Source organism: Frankliniella occidentalis, unplaced genomic scaffold, assembly GCF_000697945.3.
Source record: "Frankliniella occidentalis isolate FOCC.00 unplaced genomic scaffold, Focc_3.1 Scaffold145, whole genome shotgun sequence".
Taxonomy (NCBI): Eukaryota; Metazoa; Arthropoda; class Insecta; order Thysanoptera; family Thripidae; genus Frankliniella; species Frankliniella occidentalis.
In genome coordinates this window covers 122,709-147,267 of record NW_026267272.1, presented here as the reverse complement: position 1 = coordinate 147,267, position 24,559 = coordinate 122,709, and the positions used below count along the sequence as shown (strand labels likewise).

The 24,559-nt window shown below is 46.6% G+C and overlaps 6 protein-coding genes across 6 annotated transcripts in view; 3 read left to right on the top strand and 3 right to left on the bottom strand.

Annotated features, from left to right (window-relative positions):
- Positions 1 to 606: 606 nt before the first annotated feature.
- On the bottom strand, positions 607 to 4,595 carry LOC113216103 (UDP-glucosyltransferase 2-like). The gene is made up of 7 exons (XM_052270977.1): positions 4,053 to 4,595; positions 3,250 to 3,486; positions 2,500 to 2,793; positions 2,238 to 2,414; positions 1,915 to 2,161; positions 1,586 to 1,805; positions 607 to 1,093 (listed from the first exon to the last, which is right to left on the bottom strand). Exons 1-7 carry the CDS (start codon positions 4,197 to 4,199, stop codon positions 805 to 807), a joined length of 1,611 nt encoding a protein of 536 aa, XP_052126937.1. The 5' UTR covers positions 4,200 to 4,595; the 3' UTR covers positions 607 to 804.
- A 592-nt stretch (positions 4,596 to 5,187) lies between these two features.
- LOC113216054 (guanine nucleotide-binding protein subunit alpha homolog) lies at positions 5,188 to 10,107 on the top strand. Its single transcript, XM_026435754.2, has 5 exons — positions 5,188 to 5,740; positions 6,016 to 6,066; positions 6,194 to 6,411; positions 6,510 to 6,627; positions 6,730 to 10,107. The coding sequence occupies exons 1-5, from the start codon at positions 5,261 to 5,263 to the stop codon at positions 6,967 to 6,969; spliced, it is 1,107 nt and encodes a 368-aa protein (XP_026291539.1). The 5' UTR covers positions 5,188 to 5,260; the 3' UTR covers positions 6,970 to 10,107.
- Positions 10,108 to 10,207: 100 nt separating this feature from the next.
- On the bottom strand, positions 10,208 to 12,888 carry LOC113216053 (dynein regulatory complex subunit 2). The gene is made up of 8 exons (XM_026435753.2): positions 12,464 to 12,888; positions 12,275 to 12,388; positions 12,031 to 12,169; positions 11,722 to 11,948; positions 11,406 to 11,591; positions 11,129 to 11,323; positions 10,764 to 11,003; positions 10,208 to 10,635 (listed from the first exon to the last, which is right to left on the bottom strand). The coding sequence occupies exons 1-8, from the start codon at positions 12,605 to 12,607 to the stop codon at positions 10,219 to 10,221; spliced, it is 1,662 nt and encodes a 553-aa protein (XP_026291538.1). The 5' UTR covers positions 12,608 to 12,888; the 3' UTR covers positions 10,208 to 10,218.
- A 609-nt stretch (positions 12,889 to 13,497) lies between these two features.
- Positions 13,498 to 16,192, top strand: LOC113216064 (ubiquitin-conjugating enzyme E2 S). The gene is made up of 5 exons (XM_026435766.2): positions 13,498 to 13,680; positions 14,322 to 14,469; positions 14,564 to 14,754; positions 14,833 to 14,961; positions 15,046 to 16,192. Exons 1-5 carry the CDS (start codon positions 13,663 to 13,665, stop codon positions 15,181 to 15,183), a joined length of 624 nt encoding a protein of 207 aa, XP_026291551.1. The 5' UTR covers positions 13,498 to 13,662; the 3' UTR covers positions 15,184 to 16,192.
- A 732-nt stretch (positions 16,193 to 16,924) lies between these two features.
- On the bottom strand, positions 16,925 to 19,263 carry LOC113216063 (DNA primase small subunit). The gene is made up of 9 exons (XM_026435765.2): positions 19,105 to 19,263; positions 18,795 to 18,904; positions 18,564 to 18,720; positions 18,277 to 18,452; positions 17,987 to 18,185; positions 17,685 to 17,895; positions 17,390 to 17,595; positions 17,114 to 17,298; positions 16,925 to 17,043 (listed from the first exon to the last, which is right to left on the bottom strand). The coding sequence occupies exons 2-9, from the start codon at positions 18,901 to 18,903 to the stop codon at positions 17,024 to 17,026; spliced, it is 1,263 nt and encodes a 420-aa protein (XP_026291550.1). The 5' UTR covers position 18,904; positions 19,105 to 19,263; the 3' UTR covers positions 16,925 to 17,023.
- A 346-nt stretch (positions 19,264 to 19,609) lies between these two features.
- LOC113216002 (uncharacterized) overlaps positions 19,610 to 24,559 on the top strand; it is an 11,430-nt gene continuing 6,480 nt past the window's right edge. The window contains exons 1-3 of the mRNA XM_026435675.2: positions 19,610 to 20,059; positions 21,695 to 23,052; positions 23,129 to 24,391. Of these exons, the coding sequence (XP_026291460.2) occupies positions 22,089 to 23,052; positions 23,129 to 24,391 (2,227 nt within the window). The 5' untranslated portion in view covers positions 19,610 to 20,059; positions 21,695 to 22,088. The remainder of the gene's footprint in view (positions 20,060 to 21,694; positions 23,053 to 23,128; positions 24,392 to 24,559) is intronic.

Sequence of the window (24,559 nt, the reverse complement as noted above, 5' to 3'; positions counted from 1 at the left end):
TACGGGACCATATGTTCCAGGTGCGGTGTAAGGTTCGGCTGACCGGAAAAGGGGAGGGGAGGTGTACGAAGGTTGCCGACATAATGCATGGGTTTTGTAGCATTTCATTTCCCACTTTACAGGCGACTCACTAGGGACGACGAGGTGCCTATCCTATACCCTACCGAGCCTGGGGTATGTTCTGATTGGGATGGAAGCGCTGTTCCCGCGATCAGAGAAGTCGCCAACAGCTACGGTGTACGAACGTTCTTCATCTTTTGATTGTTTTTGTCTGCGTAGGGTAGCGCTACTTCCATTTACTTGAATGTACTTTCCTCGACTTTCCGCCTTCGAGATAAGCGTCGGAAGGAATGCGCATAGAAAGAAATTCACATGAAAGTTCACACATCGGTGGCGCATTAAATGCCCGTGATGCACATGTAGGTGGACGGGTCTGCATGTCGGCACTGACACGTTCACATGGGGACATGTTTGGCGCCCGTGCATGAATGGCGCCCTACGGCAGAAAGTAGGCAACCCGCACACACGCGTGCATGTGATACGGCATAACTACGAAATAGTCTGGAGTGTCTGAGGGCCTGGGTTCAGTCTCACGGTAAAAGACTCTTCCCCCAAAATGCACTTTTATTATTGTACTTGACAGGTTTTACTCGTCTACTCTTATAAAATAAACAGTGTATGGGGAATTTGGCACAGTTCGGACGCGCCAGCAATTGAAATCTGAGGATCGTAGATTTTTGCAGACTGAATAAATTAAATATCACAGAAACGCCACATTTCTCCTCTCATCCCCTCCTTGCCTCCCTACTCCTTCTTGTTTTTCCTCTTCTGGATTTTCGTCTCGCTGCTCTTTCCGCACAGCGCCCCCAGGGCGACCTTGAGCAGCACGCCGACGAGGAGGGCGGCGGCCAGAAGCACGGCGGCCACGTCCAGCAGCAGGAACTCGTACCAGGCCAGGTCGGCGCCCAGGGGCCGCAGGTGCATGGCGCCCTGGTTGCGCACCACGTACTCCGTCCACCAGACGGCTTCGTCCGCGGCGTGGCGGGGGCGGTCGCGGAACAGGCGCGCCACCTCTCGCGCGCGGTCCCTGTACCTGTGGGCAGAGTGCGATGCGATTGGTGATTGGATCTTTAGTAAAAAGTCTTTGGAGGTAGTAGTGACGACGCACCCCTCGGGATCGAGTGGCAGGTTCAAGAGGGGAGTGCCTGCTATGAACCCCCGCTCACAGCCTAGCACGCCTAGCACATACAGGGTGGTCCACAGACTCCCTCCTTTATTTTGCTTATACTGTCAGGCTGGCTTGCGGGCGGGCTTGCCTTCCGTTGTTCACCGCGGCGGCTTATGGCCCCGTGCGATTATGCGACCCGCTCGCAGGCCCGCATCCGGTACAGTATAAACAACATAAAGGATGGGGTCTGTGGGCCACCCTGTATCGCTTTCACACCTCGCACCTGCCCCTCGAGTGCGGCACCGTGATACGCGCAGCGTCTGTCTGGTCTGGCTGATAAGGGCCGCAAGCAATCGGACGCTTCGCAATCACGCTAAAGTGGCGACCGACGGGTCACGCCATGGCGTCGCCACTCACTTGGAGGTCTCGGTGAGCTCGCGCAACACGGCCAGCGTGCTCTCCTCGGTGGCGGTGCGGATGTCGAGCCGCTGCGCGATGCCGAGCGACCGGTACAGCTCCGTGTTGGACATCTGGTCGGCGAAGAGGGGGATGCCCAGCATGGGGACGCTGGACTGCAGCGCCTCCATGGTCCCCATCAGGCCGCCGTGGGTCATGAAGAGGATGGTCTTGGGGTGTGCTGGCGGGAGAGAGAGAGGTCGCAATCAGTTAAGTCGATGGCACACGCGATGGGATACGCCCCGCCGAGGGATCCGCCTCGAGGGCGTCGCCCGGCGTCGACGACTTACTCAGGATGGCGAGCTGGGGCAGCCACTTGCCGATGCGCACGTTGGGCGGCAGGTCGATGTCCGGGGTCTCGAACTTCCACAGCACGCGCTGCGGCAGCTTGCTGAAGGCGCCCAGCAGCGCGTCCCGCTTGTCCTTCGGCAAGGTGTCGGACCGCATCATGGACCCCAGCGAGAAGAAGATGACGCCGTGCTCCGCCTCGTCCATCCAGCGCCGTAGCTCGGGGTCCATCGCCTCGTCCTTGGAGGGCTGCGACAAGGGGGGGTCCTTAAGCTTAGAGTCCCCGGGGGGGGGGGGGCACTGTGCTTCCGCGCCGGGCACTCACCTTGATGTGCAGGCCGCCGACGTGCACCACGTTGGGGGTGACGGGACGCGCGGCGTGGATGCTGAGGTGGCGGTTGAGCAGCACGAGGCTCGTCTTCTTGATCATCTCGGAGATGGGGGGCATGTCCGGACCGAAGAATTCCTTGACGACCGCGTCACTGGGATCCTGGATGATGATCTGGGTGCAAAGACGTTTACATGGGAACATTAGAAGGCAGAGCCACTGGACTTGGTTTGGTGGGGGGCAGAGCAGTGGCAGCCACCTTGTGCAGGTAGTTGACATAGAGAGCCGTGCAGGCGTTTATCATCCGCTCCCAGAGGCTCATGGCCGAGGTGTAGCCGGTGAACACGTTGACGAGGTACGAGGGGTTGTCCGGCGAGCCGAAGCGCTCGTGCATCCAGGACACGTCCGGCGCGGAGGACATGCTGATGATGGGCAGCTCCATCTTGTGCGCCACCGCGACCCAGCAGTCCGAGCCGAAGATCTCGGTGAAGACGACGTCGAAGCGGCCGTAGCCACCCTTCATGAGTTTGTCGAACTCGGGCATGCTGAAGACCTGGAGCGAACGGTTTAGACCAGTTAAAAGGGTCGAGGCCTACTTCATGGGTAGGAAGATAGCTTAGCACTTAGCGCTTTTTTGGGGCGTTGGGGCGTTGAGCGTTGGTGTGAGGAGGCGTTGAGCGTTTTTGAAAAGCGTTCAGCCTCACACGAACGCCCAACGCCCGAACAGAACGCCCAGAAAAAAAGACAGGCTCGCACGAGGGGGGCAAAAAAGTTCATAGGCCAGCAGACCACAAAACTGAGTTTGTATTATTCTTTTTATCAGTCACACCTAATCCGTTTCGGTGTCAGACTGAAACCTTTAGACTCTGCACCAGAACGTTTAGTGACCGATACGCCTGAAAAAGTTTGAACAGTACTTTTCTTTCAAATCTGTCCAAACTTTTGGGAGTACGATACGGTAGGCCCGAACTTCTTTCTCCGTGCGGACAACTCAGACGTGTATCCTCACCTGGCGACAGAGGCTGGCGCCCGACATGGCGCCGATGCGTGTCATGGACTGGTACATGGCCTGCCCGGGGAGGATGGTGGCCGCGCTCGACACCTTGTCGAAGGAGAAGTTGTTGGTGAGGGACGGCGCGCCGCTGGACGTGTCCACGTCCGTAAGGTTGGGGAAGGCCTTCTTGTGGGGGAACGGGCTGAACACGACGACCTCGTGGCCCCGCTCCGCCAGTGTCTCCATCAAGGCCTGCGGGATGGTGTGGTGGTTAGATTTACTTTGATCCTTATGCGATGCCCGTCCCCATGCCCTGAATACAAGAAGTGCCCCATGCAAGTTTCGTGTGGCGCTGTGCTGTGAGGCGACCTGGCTAAGCGCCAGTGGTGGTCGAGTGGACTCCCGTGAAGCACACAGCTAAACGAGCCCGCCTTCCGCAAGTTAAGTCGGATGTCTGACCACGTTTTGGTTCTCATTTCTGTAATAGGCGGCAGCGCCGCCGCCCACGGCGGGAAAAAGCGATCCGGACAGCGATTTCCCTGACCCCGCGCCAGACCTGGCCCGCCAAGGTCACGCCGCAGGCTGCGTTGTTTCAAGTTCGTTTTGTCAGCACAGCGCGGCGACGGCGAGCTTTCGCGTCGCCAATGACTGTCGCGCTGCCGCCGCCTAGACACCGCCCGTGTGCAGAAGCTGCACTAAATCTCTCTCAAGTCCAGTTACAAGTCCAAGTTTCTCATAGTGCTGATGCGTCGTAATATGACAGCTGCCGCAGCGCGTCTCTTCTTGCGGGCCGGCTCGAGCAGCACGCTGGGTCTCACCTTGAAGAAGATGTTGTGGCTGTGCCCCGGGAGCGGGAACAGGCCCAGGACCCGCAGGCCCTCCGCGGGGCGGGCCAGGCCGCACAGCAGGCCGACGAGGGCGCAGGCGACGACCGTCCTCATGGTGGCAGTGCTGGCGGAGGACATCGCGGCTGCCGCGCTTCGCCTGCTTCGCCTGCTTCGCCTGCTTCGCCTACACGACGTCCGTTATCATATTCAATCACAGAAACCTAAGTGTTGTGATTGCGGCGACAAGAAGCGGCTCGTCGAGAGAGGAAAGGGGGGGGGGGCGCTCGGATCGAAACGCTTCTCACCGTGAGCCGTCCAAATCTCAGCCCGCTCTGACACCAACAGAGAGAAGCCGCTCAAGGAAAGTGATAGGGGTGGATCAGGCCTTGATCCGGCGGCTGCACGCGTCATGTAGCGGCAGTCACTGTCACTCTCTAAGTCACTGACGCGACAGGCTTCCTCTAATGTGCTCACTCACGGCTCACGCCAGCCACACACCACACGACCGGTCACGGCGCGTCCGTGCTCTAGACTACTAGCTCCCGGCGTGGCCGAGCGCGACCACGGCGCGACCGAACAGAAACAGAAACCTTCACACCTCTCTCACACACACACAGAGCACGGCGGCTGCCCGCGAGACCATAGACCATGGCGAGACTGCCCGCCTGCTGCGAGCGCCGTCGGCCGGTTGAGAGGGCAGCATTGCGCGCGGCGCTACCCGTTGGGTTGCCTACCCCGCCGGCGCACAGCTCACGGGGACCGGGAAAAACGGACCGGCGACGATTGACTCATCGCTGGGATGAGGCGCAGGGATCATGGTTATCATGATGATCGGCACGCTGTCCGCTGGAGCCCTGATTGGGCACAAGTCCTCATTGCTTCGTACACGCATCTGCACGCGTTAAAAAACTGGGGGAGAGCGATCGGGATGGTAGTGTTCAGCGCAACTACGCACGACGAATTTGTCCGAAGCAATAATGTATCTGTCTGCAAAGACCTCTCCCTCATCTTCCATTCGAGCAGTATGAGGCGCAGACGAAGGGGCGGGGTCCGACTTTCTCTCTCCTTTCACGCCCCCTCCTTCCCTCACCTCGCCCCGCCCCTTCCCCCTCCACCCCAATGTTTTGCCCGATGTTTTGGGTGCTTCATCCTGCGGCGGTGTTTCTGAGGAAGGGCAGGGCGAGGCAGTAGTTTGAAAGATGGCGACCGTAAGTTGGTCGTGTGCGTGTTGTCTACGCTTTAAATTTAGTCCTGAAGAAATAGAAATGCGTTACAGAAGTCAAGAGATTGACAAAATGATTGAGAAGGACAAGCAATCTACCAAACGCCAAGTTAAGCTGCTGCTGCTAGGAGCTGGCGAGAGTGGGAAGTCAACATTTCTCAAGCAGATGAGGATAATTCACGGAGTGAAGTTTGAGCCGGATTTAGTGCGTGAATATCAGCATGTCATTTACCAGAATATTGTGAAGGGCATGAAAGTCTTAGTTGACGCGCGTGACAAGCTGTCCATCGCTTGGGAAAACCCGCGTAACGCTAAGCACGGTCTTCATGTCTTGAGTTATCAAAATGGAGAGGCACTAGACGCAAGAATCTTTCAGGACTATATAACAGCGCTAGAAAGCCTTTGGAAGGATTCTGGTATCAGGCGTGCTTTTGAAAGAAGAAGGGAGTTTCAGCTGGTACGTATCAATTGCCTGCCGCCGACCTAACCTTCAAATCCTAACCTGTAACCTGTTGCCTAACCTTGCATTGTCATTTTGTTGGGATGTTAGTCATCCGTTGTCTTCTTTGATGTTTAGTGTAGGCAGTTCCATATTTTAGGAAAATTGTACTCTTGTTCTTTTTACATTTCTGTATTTTTTCAACGAAGTCTCAGCAACAGGTGTCATTTGGTTCTTGTTTATATGGTCAATCCTGACTTATTTTTTTTGTTCACAAATTTGTTTCTTTGCAGAGTGACTCTGTTCAATACTTTCTAGATAACTTGGAACGGATAGCCAAAATGGTAAGTTGTGCAAATTTTATTGAAGATCTCTTGTGAGCAGATCAACATTCTCTCTAGCCTAACTGGATTATCAATTATACAACTTTAAGAGCCTTATACATCATAGTTATATTTTTCTGAACTTCAGGACTACATACCATCCAACCAAGATATTCTACATGCCCGAAAAGCTACCAAAGGAATATCGGAATTTGTTATCAACATAAATAAGATTCCGTTCCGATTTGTAGATGTTGGTGGACAACGATCTCAAAGGCAAAAATGGTTCCAGTGCTTTGACTCTGTCACATCCATTCTGTTCCTAGTCTCCAGTTCTGAATTTGACCAAGTTTTAGTAGAAGATCGGTATGGTTCAACCTGAACGCTTTTATTTTCTACAATCAATCAAAGTACCTTCCTTGAACTTTTGAAACCTCTGGTGTAATTTTTTTTTTTTTTTTCAGAAAAACTAACAGACTGGAGGAGTCAAGGGTTATATTTGACAGTATTGTGAACAATAAATGGTTCAGGGGTGTTTCTATTATTCTTTTTCTTAATAAAACTGACCTTCTTGTTGAAAAGGTATGTCCAGTAAGCAAAGTGGGTCCTTCAAATGAATCTTATTAAATGCTGCTGTGCAGTTGAGTATGTCATTTTGAACAATTGCTTTCAATTGTGTTTCAGGTCCAGTCTAAAGAAACAAGCATCAAATGGTTTTTCCCAGAATTTCCTGGCGATCCTCACAAGCTTGCAGATGTGCAGAAGTACACTTTGGATCTATTTGTGTCAGTTAAGAGGGATCCAAAGAAACCTTTATTCCACCATTTTACAACTGCAGTTGATACAGAGAATATTAAAGTTGTGTTTAATGCTGTAAAAGATACTATCTTACACAGGAATTTGCAATCCTTAATGCTTCAATGATAGGTTTCCATCACAAACTAATTTGTAAACTTATGTGGTCTTTCATTTATTCTTTTAGACTTCCTGTAGCCTGAAACTCTTTATAAGAGAAATTCCAATGGTATCCCTATCAAGTAACAAATGATACAGTTATGGGGAGTAATACTGACAATGGAAACCAAATAAGTTTACTTCCCAGTGAGTGGTGTTGTTGCTTTAATAGTTTGTATTGGTTGTAAAAAAAGAGTAAAACTATCTGATTTGTGTGTTGTTGCCTTTGCAGCTTGACATGATATGTACCTCAAATAGTAGTAATTATTGTTTTTCCTAAGAGTTTTAGCAAAGGTTAATGCTTTCACATTTTGAAAGCTGCCATAAGTTTCTAGAATCTAAAAAGTGCCAGTATCTTCTTCCTTGAAATAGTGGTATTCTATTCCAATAGTGATAAATGTATTTTCTGACCCTTTCTGTGCTTTTCACTAAGGTATAATTTTTATATGATAAACACACATGTACTTGTATACTGACTGCCACCAAACCAGCTGCATGAAATATTGTTTGTACTACTCAATACCATGCCACTAGTTTTACAAGTATCTTTTATATCTAGACCAGGCTACAGCTGATTGATTATGCTAAATCTACCTTGAACATGTATTCTGTTCTACGTTTTTTTTTTTAAACAATTTCTCAGTAGATGTTATTTTCAATTGTGAAGGAAACTTTCCCATCCAAATAGGTTAATATTGAGTTGTGAACTTATGGTTAGTTACTTGTGTTAACTTTTGAGACTTTTTCCAATGAGTCTGTGATAAATATTGTATGTATGAATGCTATTGCAAAAGGCGTTGTCAAGTAGGTCCCAGGATTTTTGGTGCGCTCTTTTGGAACTGTTGATAATCTAGTTATAATTTGTTTTAAAAATTTATTTCAAATTCAGTTTGAGGTATTACAGCTTTTATTGGCACGATTATTTGCAATCGTTGTATAAAAAATTATCTGCATCAGTGCAATTTTCACTTTTTAAGAGGATGTAACTGCAGGTGACAAACTTACCTTTGTTTTCCTTGCTTAGTTGTTGGAGTAACTACCAGTCATTCCTTGATGTCTCAAGTCATGTTTCCATTTGCTGTCAGGCTCTTAATGACAGGTATTTTATAAGTATTGCATGGTCTCTGCCTTGTATAGACTATTGTAATGCGGGAATGAATATTTACCCTCAAAGATTTATTGAAACTAGCTGTAAAATCATGTGTCATGTGAAGCCGATATAGCAATTTGGACCTCATGACCAAAGCATCCTTCATTTATTTTATGATTAATCTAGCATATACCAAACCAAATGTTCAATATCTTTGTATGGAATTGTTTAAAATTTTAAAAATCTTTTGAAGCTACCAAATTATTAAAGTTGAGCATGTTTCACAAGTTTTTGGCTCTCAAGTTTGTGTACAATTTTTATGATACTAATCAAGCTAGTACTTTAACCCAATCTGCGTTAAAAATTCAAACCCAATTTGTGTTTAAAGTTCAATCAGGCTAGAATCCAGTCATGTAGAAGATCACACATTTATTGTCAAAAACTGCAGTTCAAGCTCAGCTACAAATATCCAAATCAACTCCTAGACAAACCTTACCATTTAAATATTGATATAACAGCTCCTGCAATAATGCTGAAATGTGCTAGCTTTTACTTCCATGAGAGAGTGCATTAAAAGTTAGTATAAGTTTCAAAACCTTCCATAACATCTGGGCATTGTGAAAGGACTTCAATGATATTTGTTTTGTCTACCCATGCTTCTGTTTTGAAATATCAAGATATTGCTGGTGCTGAGCTATTTGTCAAACCCAGAATAGTGTACAGTCAAGTCATAGTATGTATCATTTATTTTTATGGTTACTTCCAATTATGTGTTGAGTTGTATCAAAGTATGTTTTAAGAGGGTTTCCTTAATTGTCTATATTTTTGTATAAGATTTTCACTCTGAACAATTTTGATATGAAAGTGTTTTGTATCTAATGTATATTGTGATTGTTGTAATATTTACAGCAGATTAAGTCCTATATTGCTTAGTGGCTATGATCAATTGGTGTTATTGCTAAGTGCTCTTTGTTGAATTTTTATAGAACCACATATCAATATGTACTCTGTTTTGTTTTATGTATATGTTGAAATGTGAATATGCTCATATTATTTGATCTTGTATAGTGTTGCTAAAAATTGTTTAATATGGAACTCTTCTCATAAATCCTTCAGAATTATGAGGCTTATTTTCTTGTTTCTTCTTCTTTTGAAACAAAATGGTTTCCCTTGATACAGTTTGTCTAATTGTAAGATACATTCCGTCTATTACTAAAAATTTAAAATTGCTTCCAAAAACTTACTTGAAAACCAATTAGTCTCAAGCAAGGAGTGAAAATGTTTTTCTCTCACTCTGAATATCAGCTACACAGTGCTGGTGAGGTCTGTTTGTAATGCCTTCCATCATTCCTTTGCATTAGTGGACCAAAGTAAAATTTATATTAGCTTAGCATATTTTTTTTGTGTGTGTGTGTAAGTTTTTTGAATTTTTCATGAAAGTAGAATGTTACTCTCATGCTCAAACATTTATTTATTGGAAGGGACTTGGGAAACATGCACCAAAGTTGTGTGAATTAACTTATGACACAGGGTCTTCATAATTTTGGTTGCTGTTTACTGTTAAGCTCATGTTCCATCTTACTTTTACTGAGACTTACTACTAAGAACCTACATCTTAGTGGCTTATTTACATCATCCCATCATGTTCATTGTATTCGCCATACCATTATGGGAAAACTATAATTATATTTCTACCATTTTCAAACTTTTTGAAAGAGATAGGGGAATAGGTGATTTTCATTCATTGGCTTATATTCTCAAGGTGAACAGTGCTTAATTCAATAAGCATTCAAGTGGTGTCCTTTTACATGTGTTTTTTGTTGATATGTATTGTGTCATATGTAGCTTCAAGTAAATTGTCCATTCACAGGTATTCATAATAATATACTTCCAAATGATTGCTAGTAAACCACCTATTGTTGAGGAGCTTGTAAAACACATGTTAAAATGAATGACAGTTAAACTGATAACTTATGCTCAATGAGCTCCATTAAATTAAATACTTTTCACTCATTGTTTATAGTGTGACTTCAATCTCTATCAATCCTGAGAAAGTAGAAATGTATCTTGTCCCAAAGATAAGATGTGGTTCCTCATCTTACTCTATGTTTGTGGGGCCTTAAATACTATTAGATTGACCATTGATCTGAGTTTGAAGAGACCAAAGAGAGACGATCACTCTGTACTGTTGTCTTCACTGCAGCAGAACTGGCACGACTGGCACTCAGCTTTGAACCAGGGCTTACACCACGACTTGCAACACTTCGACTCCAGCTTATACTTGAGACAGGCCTTTGGGGAAACCTTCTTGTAGTTCTAAATCCAGAAAACTGAGTTGTTCGAGGTCGGTTATTTGCAATACGATGTCCAGTTGGAGCACCACATGAATCCACCCTTGCCATTTCCGATAGGTAATTTTGTAAAGTACTTCTTAATTGCTGATTTTCAATTGCTAGCATGTCCCTTTCCATACGGGCATTTGTGGTGTCTATCAGTACTTTGTTATACTTCTTCCAGAAGTTAGTTAGTTTTCCAAAGGTTCGCATCTGCAATTTAAACATACATTCCTTTACTTGCCAATCTGTTTTCAGTTTCAACTTTCAACTCAACAGTTTCAAGCACTTGCTTTAAATTGGTCTGGAACTCATTTCATCAGCTTGAATGAAATATTTACCTCCCTCTCTTCGAGATCTGTTATGAAACTGTCATCTTCATCTGAAAAATCTTCATAGAGGTTTTTGTTTTCAGCATTTGTTTTTTCTGGAGGGTTGTCCATTTTCTCTGCTTTTTTAACAACCTGCTCCCCTTTTAATGTAACCTGTGCTGCTCTTTGCTCAATTCTAGTTTCAAGTCGTTGGCATAGTACAAGCATAGCAAGAGCTTTTTCTCCTTTATTCCTTAAACTGCTTAAATCCTGTGAGATTGCCAGTAATATAAATAAAAAGTAAATTATGATGACAAAGTAAACTATAAAATAGTCTAAGTAGAGACCTATAAATCAAACGACAATATAGAAGAAATAATTCTTTATTCACCAACCTTTAAAATTCCGTCACTTGTGATCACAAGGTGTTCAAACTTTTCATCATCTTTTCTATTTTCTTTTCCAACTCTTTCTACAAGCACTTTATAACAGTGAAGCATAGAATCTCTTTGTTTTCGAAGATTTGAATTGTTTTCTGAAATTTCATTAATCTTGTTTTCTGCATGCTCTTTCATTTGACCAACTCGCCTCTGGAAAATGTGGAAATCATAATAGCACTTTTTACCATTTAATCCTGCATACAAATTTGTCAAATAATTAGGGGTATGTTACTGATGTACGCTGGATGTCTGCTAATGTTTGGAGCCAGTCCTGATCCATTTTATGCAATTGTTGAACCGTTTTTCTCTTTGCTGCAGTATCAGCTGCGTAAGTATTCAAACAGTCCTGTATCTTCTGCCAGATGTCTTCTAAAGCTCGTTCTCTTTCTGAGATGAGAGATTGCCAGTACTCCTTGTACTGAAATGTTCAAGTAATTTAGAATCAATCGGTAGAAGTATTTTCCCTCTTCTTTTTCCTTTCAGATTATCAAGTACTCATCCATCTATTATTTCAGTGAGAAATTTAATTTGACACATTTTGAGCATACCTGTTTTTTCATTTCTGATATTTTATTTGTCTTTTCATACTTATACAATTGCCGCTCAGGGCTTTGAAAATCCATTTCCATTGTCATACGAATGACATGTAATTTCTTATTTTCTCTTTCATACATTACATGGATTAAAGCCTTTTCATCTGTGGCATTACTTAACTGCTCTACTAGTTGAGAGGTAAATAAAGCTTTCAAACTGTTGACATGTTCTGAGTGGACCTCTGTAAATTATTCAGTTTTTAAAGGAAAAAGCCCATTGCCACAGTCTGAAAAATTGTACTGAACAGCAGGAAGTATACACACCAATAAGCCTTTCAACTACTTCCATGTGAGATTGTAGGGTATCAGAGTACTGCCTTTCTGCCACCTCAAGACTGCATAGTAGTTCATCTTTTTGCCTCTGTTTCTGGTCCATTATTCGCTCAAAGCTGTGCCATAAGTTCTGTTGAAACAAAATAACATTTCGCTCTTTGCATGCCACTTGTTTGATGAGAGTGATGAGAGTTTGGCCTGTAGGAATACTTGTTTGAATTCAGGTTATACACACCTCTACATCTTCTCTTAACTCTGCACACTTGATTTTTCTCAATATATGCCGCCAGTGTTGATTGATTTTTGCAGAGTTAATCCTAGTGAATGCTTCTTCACGTTTTAGTTTATTCTAGAGTTGAAAAATTAAGCCTCAGGTTTAGTACAGCTTCTTTCATTGCAATTCGGTCTGAAGTGAAAAACTTACTCTCATAAAAGTTGCTATGAGTTGCTCTTTCCGTCTTCTTGTCTCCTCCTCAATAGCAGCACGATGCTGGAGATACCTTTCGCGTTGCTCATCAGTCATCCGAGCAAGCTTGTTTGCTTTCCCACCTTTCTTTTTGGGACCCATTTTTGTAAAAATTACCTCTACGGATTCTTTCCAAAGAAATTATTAGCTATCAAAGGTTGGGTCCTTAATCCAACTCAAATTTGAGTACTGCAATTCAAGAAATATTGACTTCACAAAGTTTGAGCTCATAAATTTACTAAACCTATGAAGTACAATAAATGGAGGTCTGTATCTTATATAAAGACCGCGAGGAAATCTCATTAATTCTATTAAGCAAATGTTCACTGCTTCGGTTGCTAGGGAAATCCCTGCACCACCCAAACAAAGAAGATTCATTTTGCCCGCCATTGATTATAAAACTTACAAACGCCCTCCTTGATTCATTCATACCTTCGGTCTATTTTTCAGAGAATTTTTATTTTTATTTTTATTTTTTTCCATTTTAGAGTTATAGAAAACAAATCAAAAACTTTTTTTTCGAATGCGACTGAAACGAACTTTCTTTAAACCGGTTAAAATGTTGAAAAGTTGTTGTTTGGTTTTCGGGTTTGTTGGGAGAGGAACTAGGAACGTACCTGCAGGTCTATTACGTTCCTTTTTCGTCGTGGCGCACGAACCCCGTTCAGACGGTCTAGACGTGTCGCCTTTCCGCCGTTCCCAGCGTTGCCGCAGTTCGTACTCAAACGAAAATCGGCGAATAAACTTAAATTAAACCTCACAAGACACTCGACAAGACAGAGGAAGGTAAAGGAGTTATAATTAAACGCTATAAAAGGCATATCAATCGGAAAGGGGCTGATTTCAAAGCAATCGCCAGGTAAACGGAAGTCTGGCAACACAGGGAACAGGGGAACGGGCCGGCGTCTTGACCGTCTAAACGGGGCTTCATCCTGAATGGGAAAAGAGAATGTAATAGACCTGCTGATGACTTTGGGTTGGAGGCTACAACAGACGGACCCTGATTGGTCGCATTGAATGCAGCTTGCTGGGTAGATTTACAAAACATCAACTCTTCCGTTCCGTTGTGACGTTCGTTGTTTTTATGCGAAGTGTTCCAGAAAATTTTATCGTGGTGTGATTATTTTCTTTGCGGTTTCAACTATATTCTATCACGAATGGCTGCTGTGAGCTCGGTAATATTGCTTTATAGTTATTATTTTACAAAATTTGAAGGTTAATTATTATCCAACCATCATGAAACGGTTGACCGTTGGACACCTATCCTCGATAGCTTCACTATATATCTGTTATTCGAAGCTCTTCATTTGTAGTATCCGTTGAGTCTAATCAGAAAGAACCCAGAATATCAATTTTCTCTGGCACAGGATAGTCTTTCAACATTTGTGGCTGTAGTGTGCATTTTCTGTAAGGTTATGTCCTTATTATTTAGGTTCTGGTTGCCTGCAATTGGATTTCATGTGGTTTTTCAATATTTTCTGTGGGGTATCGATGTTTTTTTCATGCTATAGTCTTCTGCGTTCCGTTCATCATACGTTCCCACATTTCTATTTACAGGAAGGGATATAAATACCAATTCAGATGAAGTACTTTTTCTTAAGTGTATCCAGTATTGGTTATACTACAAGTATTTCAAACGTTTTGTAGGCTAGATTAAACTGGATATGTTTGCTCGGCTGTCACTTCATTGTCTTAGAAAAATACTTTTATTCTTTCTCAACCTTAAGGCTTATGATAAGGGCTGGACTTGCCCTAGAATGGAAATATTAGAAATTCGATCGGTTTAATTTACATTATGTTACGTTATTTTTTCTAGATATCTAATGTGGAGAACCTATCACCACAAATCATTAGACAGTTGACAAAAGAACTTCATGAATTAGTGTCAGAGCCTCCTGAGGGCATTAAGGTTCAAATAAATGAAGAAGATGTCACTGATATTCAAGCCTACATTGATGGCCCAGGTATGTGTATATTGTGTCAATTAGACATCAAGAAGTGTTCAAATTCTTTGCCTTAATTGTGTTGATTACAGCTAATTGTCTCTTTTCTTTTCAGCCGGTACCCCATATGCTGGTGGTGTTTTTCGAGTCAAATTAGCATTGGGGAAAGATTTTCCTCAGGGACCTCCTAAAGGGTTCTTTTTGACTAGAGTTTTTCATCCCAATGTTGCCAAAAATGGTGAAATATGTGTTAACACCCTTAAAAAAGATTGGCGGCCTGATCTTGGAATAAAACACATTCTTCTAGTAAGATCTACAATTAAGCCTCATTTTTGATGATCAGCATTTGATGATACATGTTCTTAAAATCTTTTATGTCCTTAGACGGTGAAATGCCTCTTAATTGTCCCAAATGCTGAGTCAGCTTTAAATGAAGAGGCAGGGAAGCTGTTATTGGAGCATTATGAGGATTATTGTCAAAGAGCTCGGATGATGACTGAAATCCATGCCTTAGTATGTTTAATAGTGATTGTTTAGTTGCAGAAACTTTCTTTGAACTGCTCCAGAACTAAGTTTTACCTTTTGTTTTCCTTCCAGGCAACTAAAGTTCCCAAGGGGTGTGCATCAGATAGTACAGATGGGCCAACTGCCAAGAAGCATGCAAGTGACAAAAAGGTTGCCGCAGATAAGAAAAAGCTGATGAAAGACAAAAAGCGTACTCTGAAAAGGCTATGACCCTTCCTCTTTCTGTGAGACTGAGACCATGTTGGTCAAATTTAGTTTTGAAATTTTTATAAATGCATTATATTTACAGTTAGTTGTGTGAATCTCTCTGTTTGGAGGATCACTTCCCTGTTCATTATCTATGTACCAGAGCAACATCGTTGTAAAATGCGGGGATAGCCAGTATTTACACAGCTCTCAAGATTGTATATTTGTTTTTCACCGCCGACTAGGAAGGGAAGGGGCTAAGTGATTAGAAATGTTTGTAGTTGCTCACCGTCTTAAAGCACATGTTATTTATTATTCATGTAATGTTTGCATGTCCCCTTATTTTCATACAATGTACTTTTAGCAAATTGCATCTCGTGTATCAATCTAACCAGTTACTAAATCGTTGTCCTATAAAATTAAATTTGCATGGGTATAGGCATTGCATGAAGTAAGGAATTCAGTAAGTTATGATGAGTGTGCTTGTAGATTTGTAAACATGTAATTGTGTTCACTGAATAGTTTGTGATTTTATTTTTTATCTTTAATGCAGAAAGCATAGCTTTATATTGGAGAACAGTGATTACCATGTCGTAGGTAACGCGTCAACAAAATTAGTTTTGAGTGCTTTATTCAAGCATTGTGTAAAATGAATAGTTCCACTATCTAAATGTTGCCATCTATTCCTCTTTTTTTCTTTGTTACTCATTCTTGTTTTATACATTTGTACTGTCTGAAAATATGAGTTAGAATCAATCTGTATACATTGCTCCAAATTTTTTATTTGGCCGCTGTCTGTTCAGTTGTGATTTAGTACATCTTTGGGAAGTCTGACCAAACACATCTGCTATCCTCACTCAATATTAATTTGTTTTCTTTTTCTTTTTTTCCTTTGCAAGTGCCCAGATTTTTATCTAACCCTGTAAGTAGTTTTTTGTCTTAAACTTGAGTGTAATGTTTCTATCCTCGTCATGTTACCTTACTTTTTAGAATTTTTGATACTAAATAAGACAAGATTCCTCTTTAATTTTAATCCTCATTTGAATTTTTTTAAAATTTCCCCTACTTTCATCTTTACTTTTGCATTTGTTGGCATCGTGCCATTGTACAACATCGTGGTGGTACTTTGAATTACAAAGCTAATTTAATGACTGATACAGATTATCTGTAGTAATCAAGAATGGGCGGCAAATTGAAAAGTTTATTACACCATCAGATCTTTTGTTTTGTTTGCTTTGCTGTCTGAGTGTGGATAGCAATCACCTTCACCAGTAATGTGGTTATAACCCTTGGTGGAATTATCAATTGTGAACTCATGTCGTCACTTCTCAAGTTCTTTTACCTTATGAAGTTGGTACTATCTGACAAGGCTCTGGAAACACAATGTTTTTTTCACAGCCCAAATAATGTTTTAACTCTCTCACTACTTATTTGTGATCTTCTAGAGTCCATGTGGAATTTTCCAGTGATATGAAAAGTATTAATTAAGTCTTAAGTAGATGTGAACAGGTTGATTCTGAAATGGTAAACTAGGTTGCCTTGTTGGATTTAAATATATATGCGAAAGTTGTCATGTAATGTGAAGAAAATTCCACACTTGAGAAGTTGCACGACATGTTTCTTATTTTGTTGTGATATCTCAATTTTATATCAATGTCTGTCTCTATATGATTGTTTTAAACTTTTATGTGGAATTAGATTATTTATGATTAAATTTATGTGAAGCTACTGAGTAGAATGTATGGACAAATTCATTACAATTAAGTGACTTTAAAAAAAAATACTCTTTTATTTCTTTTCAACATTCCTTTTCCTCCTATAAAATGAATATCGGGCTGAAAGTAGAACACCATTTATATTCTGCTTAAAATTTGAGGGTTGCATCTGTAAAACAAAGGATTGTAAAGTCAGGACCATTCATTTGCCTACATAACAATGGATTTAAATTACTCACCACTTGCTTCAATTTTGATTTGCTTTCCTTTCCATGTATCTTCTAGCTTACGGACAAATTCCTCAAATATTACTACACCCTTGTTTAAACTTGTTTTTCTATAATCTTTTACTCTTCTCAAGCTAACTTCATCTCCCTCTTGAGTTTGTTCTTTATCAAATTGACCAATCTCATGGATAAGCTGGCTGAAAATATAAAGTGCATTAGATTTAAATCTGGTTAAAACTAATACAAAACCTTCAATTTGTGGAAGTCTTTTCCAATCTATGTACTTACTTGATAGTAGGAACTGTCATTGGATTAAACTTCTCTGCTGCACGAGGATTGAAAGGAATACACACTTTGCCAGTCTTTGGATGAATGCAAAAAGGGGCTTTTAACAAGTGATTCATTCCTTTTGATACATTAATATCCAGCCTAGGGTAAGTGTATTGCAGCATAATTTCTTCAACAAGAAATTGTCGCCACTTTTTTAACTGTCCCTTAACAAGAAGATGAGAAGGAAATGTAATAATAGGGGTGGAATCAGCTACCAAAGTGAGAAATGAAGAAAGATAAAAAAGTAGCTTACTCGTTTTATCCAACTTTGAACAACAGAGGTAAGAGCAGCCCATTTCATTGAAGGTGTGTTTTGCTTTGACATTTCTTTTTCAATCTCTTGTCGCATTTGATCATCTGGCACTAAAGAAAGTACTTTGGATATTTTTTCAGGAGTTCCTAATATGTCCTGATCCTCAACACACATTGATTCAAACTGCGGTTCGATAATATTTTTGGCACGCCTGAAATATAGATTAAAAAAAAAAAAATTAATCTATAAGAAAAACGCGTTTCTCATTTTCCTATGCATAATTTGGGAAAATCTCTTCATACCTAATAGAATGATGAAGCTTATCTGAATTCAAAACAACTTTCTTTGCCTTGTTTTCACCACCAGTGACAAGCTGAAGGTATTCTGCAACAGTTGATCTTGCAGATACATCTAGCTTCCTTGCACTATCATCACACACCCAGCAATGCACACCTCGACGCCCAGAGAACACCCACAACAAGTGTTCATATCCAAAGTCCTCTGATGACAAAGTAAATAAATCATTAAGAAACAAAATAACCAAGTGCAGCAAAATCAACTTGTATTACACAAAAAGACCAAACAGAACAACCTCTAAGAGCTGCATCGAGAATTTTGCATGCCAGCACCATGAATTTCCAGCACTTATTACAGATATCAGCTCCGCTACAGCATGATCTGACATCATCATAATCTGTCATATCAATATCAAAGACCAACTCTCTCTCTTGAGGTTGAAATACAGCAGTCATATGCCTTTCTTGAGGTCTAGCAGATAAACAAAAAAATATGACAAGAAAGGCAACAACCGGCATTAAATTATTACAAAAAATTAAATCTCCAAGTTGTTGTTAATTTGTTAGTTCATGTGACAAATACCTCGTAGCATAGACAGCTCCAATATCTATTTTGTAAGGGCATCGCTTTTGGATTTCCTTTTCCATGTCCTCTCGCCCAATGAAGGATTTGAAGCGAATGTATATGTCCTCAGCAAGAGTGAACGAAAATTCTCGATTTTGGAAGTAATTAGGCTCAACTGTAGAAAAGTAAAAAAATGTAATAAAATGCTAGATTGGGCAAGAACAGAACTTTTATGCTGGACATGACTACCATTTCCATAACTGATCCAACGATGAAATGGTCCATAAGGAAATAGTCGCTTGTAATACAGAGGTAGCAGATCAGGAAGAGAATCAGGACTAAACTCTTCGACCTTCATGCTGTAATGCAATACAACACAATATAAAATGAACAAGAAAATTAACAAGTAAATAAATAAATGGATGCCTGTTTTCCACAGCTCTAGCAGAAGAAACGTAGAAAACAAAGAGATGAATTCATCAAATGTGTTGGAGTAGGTAAGTAATAATATTATGACAATACATTGAATGTCAAAAACCCCAAAGATACTTCTGCTCACCTGCGCTCTTTTATTTCTTTTCAAAAATAACAAATCTTAACAAAACATTTACTATGACAGTCGGCCTTTACAATCACTGTAGGTTAGATCGACGCAAACGTTGATTTTGGCGGGAAGACGTAACTGTCGCAGATATCAACAGTTGACTGTCTACAACTGGCGCGAAGCGTTCGGAAGCGTTCGGAAACGTTCGAATACAAGCGCCCCTGTGCTGTAGAACGGCTGACAACATACCGTCGCCCTCGGCCAACCAAACTGCCAATAAAAAAAGAAGTACAATCAACAAAAAAACAATTTTCAAATAAATTAGCTGATTTTTTTTTATTTTGCGTTAAGAATTATCGAGCAACCATGGGTAGTGACGGAGAGCTAGAACAACAGGTATGTCAACCGCCACGCGGGACACCTCCTAAAACACCCGCCCGGCCTCTCTGATGGGGACCGTCTACTTTCGGGGCCCTCTGCCACCCCTGGCAGCAGGAGCAGGCAGTGTACACAGTGAGCCTGGTGGGGCCCGGCCCGGCCCAGCCCAGCCCAGCCCAGCCTCGCGCTCGGCTCGGCTCGCCCGCCCGCCCGGGCAGGGCCGCTATTTGGACAGCACACAATTCCTTTGGTCAGCCTGCTCCGCTCCGCCGTGCCGTCGCCAGTGTCGCGGCTGTCCCTGTCAGACGGCTTGGCCAAGCCGTAGTTGCCCCCAGGCCGACCGGCGGACCTGGCGGATGGACACCGGCTAGCAAAGTGTTGCCACACCGAGCCCGGGCGAACCACCCCGCGTACCCCAGCCCGGCCTTGTCAGACCCCGCAGAGGCGAGAGTCAGCTCCAGCGGACTTCCCTCCAGCTTCTGCAGCTCCAGCGCCACGCCAGGCTGAGGCCGGGCCGGCCGCCCGGCCGAGGTCGTCGAGGCCGTCGCGGCCGTCAATACCCCGACGCGCGCGGCGGGGCGGACACGAGACGGTATGGGCTTTTCTAAATAAAAAGCGCGAATTAACGGCGCGGGTCGCAGCGAGGCTATCGCTCAACACAATGGTGCTCTGGGCCTGAGGGGTGAGGGGTAGGCAGAGACAGCCTGCCAAAACCGAGTTGACAGGTAGTTTATGCCATAAATTTGCTTTACTGCCGCGCTTAAATCTGAAACGCGCGGCGGCTCGCTCCGCCTGAGGAAGAATGTAGTCGGATATTGCTGCACGGACTCGGTGCGGTGGGGGAGGGGGCCCACACAGCGCCCGACACTTAGCCGCCGGTGTTTGCCTCCCTCCCCCCTCACAAATTCCTCATTGCACCCGGGTTTGCTGACGGAGCCCTTATTTTCGAATGAATGCAGTCACTGTCAAGGCCTACAGCCTCACGTCAGTCATGCCATGGCTCCTTCTTTGTTGATTATGCCAAGCAACCGGTCGTTTCACTGACAGAAAGAGTCGATTTGTTTTCTGTAATGTCTTTGCCTTCCAATGGATAGCCGGTTCACTACAGCGCTCGCAACTATCGTAACTTCTCTAACGACTCTCCTGGTCGGTAGCGCATGGGGTGTGCCCGTCGCGGTCTGTCCGCGAGGTTGCATCCAGGCCACTGCAACCGCGGCTACGGGCTCCAGAGAGGTTTCCCTTCGAGTGTTTTCATCGTGAGAACTGCCCCAAACTTTTCGTTAGATAAAAGTGAATGGCTTGGTGCCAAGGTCGAGGCTATAAACGAGGTATGCAGTGTGGCTCATACGCCGCACCGGCCGTTTCGCTCCGTTCGAGTCGAGCCGAGCCGAGCCGGGTCGCGGACCGCCCCTTCGCACCGCAAGCCCCAACCACGTGACGTCAGCGGACACCTTCATTCAGTATCACTAGAGTGAAAGCACCGCCCTGTGGCTCGCCCGGGCTCGCCCCTGCCCCAACCAACCCCTATTTCCCCGGGCGATGAATTACGTCCCAACCCTTCGCGCGCATTAAGTTTCTCATACTGAGGGTCGCGGGACCAACACGTCCACAGGAAGTACGCCCAACAAAATCGCACCTTGGTGGAACTCGTCCACGAGTCTGGCTCCAATGACGTGGACGTAAGTTAACGCGTGTGGTCTGTTGTTACGCCCATACTGTAGACACCGAAGTCATGTGTGAGTTTGTCAAAAATCGAATAATCTTGAAATGGAGTATTGTTCATTACACAGCTCCTGCGCTATCGCTCCGGCATCCCTCATATCCGCTATGACGAGGACCTACAGGCCAACTGGCACGCAACTCTGAGGAAAAGTTCCACTTATCTTCAACAGTCTGCTTCTCACTGACTCCGAGGACCAACATTGAATTTGGCATCTGTAAGGGATCGTGCAGAAAGTACGTCCGTTTTTTTCCAGATTCATTTGGCAACTTGCGGGAGCTCGCCGCCTGCGAGACGAAGGGTAGGCCACCCCGCAGTACACGAATGCGCCGCTAGCGAAATGTTGCCTATCTCACAGGCGCTAAGAGCTTGCATTGGCCGAAACTGGCAGTTTCGTAACGGCTAATGGAGGACGCACTTTCTGGATGATCCATAACGGCAATGTAGGACTAGCAACCCCGAGCCCTCTACGCCCGCCTTAACTTGTGTGTGATCTCATCGTTGCAGATTTGCAACACGCTCCTGCCCGCGAGAAAAGAAGATGACTCCTCGTCGCCCCCTCGCTGCAAGGGCTGACAAGTAGACCGGCTGCCGCCCTAGCCTACCCCACCCCGCCCAACCCCGGCCCGGCGCTGGCAGCAACGACACTATGAATGAACCTGTGACGTAACGCGTTACGCGCCGACCAAAATATTTTCAAGTGAGTTGTGTCGGTGCCATGCCGGGCTGGTGGGCCCGGGCGGGCCTGGTGGGGTACGCCTAATGACGCCTAGCCGGGCCGGCGTGTCAACTCGAGAGCCGTCGCGCCGCCGGGCAGGATCGTGGTGCGCGCCGCGGGAGGCGCCTCGTTGAGGCCCGGGCTCGCCGCGCCGCGCCCTGGGAGGACGCGGACGTCGTCTTGATGCCGGACAAGCGGAGCTCCTCGGCTCCTCGGCACGAGCATCCCCCCGGCAAGCCGGCCGCGCCCCTACAGCCCTCCGCCGGGGAGGCCGCCATGACCGCGCCGCGGAGGACGCAGCCCGCGCAGCCGCCGGGGTCGGCGAGGGCCGAGGCCAAGCCGGCGGAGCCCAGGCGGCTGAGCAGGCCCCCGGCCCCCGCCGACTCCATGGAGAGCGTCGTGCACAACCGGAGGCTCGCCCGCAAGGCCTCCGTCACCCGGGACGGCCCGCGACCCCACAAGAGGCCCACGCCCGAGCGCTCGCCGCGACCCACCTCGCCGCCGGCCAAAGGCGAGAAGGGTAAGAAATCAGAGCCCACGGAGAGGAGGAGCGACGCGACCTCACGGCCGAGCTCGCCTCTTGCCGTTCTTGAAATGGTGAAGGCCGTAGCGGAAGCCGTGACCAAACCTACGAAATCCAACGACCAGGCGCCTGTTCGAGCCCCAACAACAGCGCCATCCAGGCCCACCTCGCCGCCCCCTAGCGCAGATCCTGGGAGGAGGAAGGCCACCCCGGGCACCACCGCCGACCTCCGTGACACGCGAGCCAAATCTGTGGAGCGCAGGTCCGCGGACGTCGGCGGGCCGGCACCCAAGCCCAGCAGGGCTTCGGTGAGGAAGCTGGCAGTCGGAGCCCTGGAAGGCAACATACCCGTCACGCCCCAGGGGACTCCGCAGGGTGGCGAGAAGGTGCGTCGGCTCCAGGCGTCGGCCACCCTGCCTAGCGCCGACCCTCCCGACGACATGGCGGCGCCGTCGAGGCCCACCTCCCCGGTTGGCAGGTCCGTCGCGTCGGCTTTGCGGTCCACCCTCCGCAGGGTTGCCACGGTCCGCGCAAAGTCCCCACCGCAAGCGAAGTCCCCGGCCGCGGCTAAGTCTCAGCCCCTAGTAAAGCCGCCGCCACCACCGCCGCAGGAGAATGGGTCAGGTAAGCTTCATATCATGCCGACAATCCGCGCCACTGCCTTTATTACGTGTCGACGCTCATGAACTTCCTCCCGTAGTGCCAGAGGCCGCTTCGGCGAGCTCCGGATCCCCGTCAGCCGCACCCACCCCGCCTTCTCCGCCATCCACGCCCACGAGCGCGCCGACCACTGCACCCCTGGCTGCTGCCGCCACCGCGACGCTAGCCAGGAGGCTCACACTGACCAGGGAAGGGACGTGGGGCGACCTGAAGGCCCTGACGAGAACGGTGGCGAGCAGCGTGCTGGACCGAAGGCACGCCACCAAAACTCGATCTAAAGACTTGTTGCCTGCCATACAGGCGGGGGAGTCTACTGCCACCCCACCCACCACCACCAGCTCCACCACTACCACTGCCACCACCACAACTGCCGCTACCCCTAGTAGTGCAACAGGCACTCCCGACTCCGCCGGAACTCCGACCGCTGCCAGCGTCACTTCGAGCGCGCCCTCCGCCCTGAGGGCACTCACTAGGACGGTGACCAGCAGCGTGCTTGAAAGGAAAAATGCCACCAGGTCCAAATCCAAGGACCTCCTCGCCGCCATCACTGCTGCAACGGAGTCCGTCCTTTTGCCAAGCATAGGCGCCGCTTCTACCGGCAACAACGGCTCTTCCGCCAACCGGACACCGCCCGAACTTAACGTCAGCAAGAACCCCACGACCCCCGTGTCGCTCGCCACGTTGACCCCCACTGAGAGCCCCCGGAGTCCACCCCAGGCCGAGTCCAGCGCCCCGCAAGCTGCCCCGCCGGCCCGGCCCGCGGGCAAGGCTGACAAGGCCGTGTCCTCCAAGCGTTTCACCCTGAGGATGCCGGGCATGAAGCGGCCCGCTAGCCCGCCGCCGTCGGTCCAGGGCAAGCAGGCCACGGGGCCCGCAGGTCCGGCAGGACGTGGAGGACCCGCAGGGCTAGCAGGGCGTGCCGAGGGTGCGCTGCCCACCAGCCCCCCGCTACCACTGCCGGCCAAACAGGCCACGGGGCCCACCCATCCCGCAGGTCCAGGAGGACGAGGAGGACCCGCGGGACCAGCAGGACTCGCAGGGCGTGCCGAGGGTGCGCTGTCCAACAGCGCGCCTGCGGTGGACGTCCTCCCTGACGTGAGTCCTGCAGAAGGTTCCGTGCCCGCGCAGGCTGGTGCGACTGCCACAGCTGCAGGTCCTGCCGGACCCGCCGGACGCGACACCTCCAAACGCTTCACCCTGAAGCTCTCTCCGGGCAGCAGTCGCAGCCCCAGCCCTGAGCGGGGGTTCAGGGAGCGCGCCCGTCAGGTAAGGAGTACCTGCAGTTCTCATGGCGGGCCTAGATGTGCGTGTGTAGGAGCAACACCTGCAGGGCAGAGGGCATGCCGTGAGACACAGTTCGTTGGTTGGCGCGCGGGACGTAAGAGCGCGCCACAACACTGAATGGGTCTGTGAGCCCCGGGCCCCCCGGGCCTGGCGCGCGCGCTGTGCGGAGGGGTGGGGTGGGGAGAGG

What these genes read in the sequence shown, in the direction of transcription:
- LOC113216064 (XM_026435766.2), top strand. An exon ending in AGCCTACATTGATGGCCCAG is followed by an intron (nt 14,470 to 14,563) that starts GTATGTGTATAT and finishes TTTTCTTTTCAG; the next exon opens with CCGGTACCCCATATGCTGGT. An exon ending in GAATAAAACACATTCTTCTA is followed by an intron (nt 14,755 to 14,832) that starts GTAAGATCTACA and finishes TTATGTCCTTAG; the next exon opens with ACGGTGAAATGCCTCTTAAT.
- LOC113216103 (XM_052270977.1), bottom strand. Translation starts at nt 4,199, where the DNA reads ATGTCCTCCGCCAGCACTGCCACCATGAGGACGGTCGTCGCCTGCGCC. An exon ending in TCGGCGGCCTGCACATCAAG is followed by an intron (nt 2,162 to 2,237) that starts GTGAGTGCCCGG and finishes CCCTTGTCGCAG; the next exon opens with CCCTCCAAGGACGAGGCGAT. An exon ending in GCCCCAGCTCGCCATCCTGA is followed by an intron (nt 1,806 to 1,914) that starts GTAAGTCGTCGA and finishes CTCTCCCGCCAG; the next exon opens with CACACCCCAAGACCATCCTC.
- LOC113216063 (XM_026435765.2), bottom strand. Translation starts at nt 18,903, where the DNA reads ATGAAGGTCGAAGAGTTTAGTCCTGATTCTCTTCCTGATCTGCTACCT. An exon ending in TCTCGATGCAGCTCTTAGAG is followed by an intron (nt 18,186 to 18,276) that starts GTTGTTCTGTTT and finishes CTTTGTCATCAG; the next exon opens with AGGACTTTGGATATGAACAC. An exon ending in TTCAAAGTTGGATAAAACGA is followed by an intron (nt 17,596 to 17,684) that starts GTAAGCTACTTT and finishes CTTCTTGTTAAG; the next exon opens with GGACAGTTAAAAAAGTGGCG.
- LOC113216053 (XM_026435753.2), bottom strand. Translation starts at nt 12,607, where the DNA reads ATGGGTCCCAAAAAGAAAGGTGGGAAAGCAAACAAGCTTGCTCGGATG. An exon ending in TCATAGCAACTTTTATGAGA is followed by an intron (nt 12,389 to 12,463) that starts GTAAGTTTTTCA and finishes TTTCAACTCTAG; the next exon opens with AATAAACTAAAACGTGAAGA. An exon ending in AGTTAAGAGAAGATGTAGAG is followed by an intron (nt 12,170 to 12,274) that starts GTGTGTATAACC and finishes TTGTTTCAACAG; the next exon opens with AACTTATGGCACAGCTTTGA.
- LOC113216054 (XM_026435754.2), top strand. Translation starts at nt 5,261, where the DNA reads ATGGCGACCGTAAGTTGGTCGTGTGCGTGTTGTCTACGCTTTAAATTT. An exon ending in TGGAACGGATAGCCAAAATG is followed by an intron (nt 6,067 to 6,193) that starts GTAAGTTGTGCA and finishes TCTGAACTTCAG; the next exon opens with GACTACATACCATCCAACCA. An exon ending in CAAGTTTTAGTAGAAGATCG is followed by an intron (nt 6,412 to 6,509) that starts GTATGGTTCAAC and finishes TTTTTTTTTCAG; the next exon opens with AAAAACTAACAGACTGGAGG.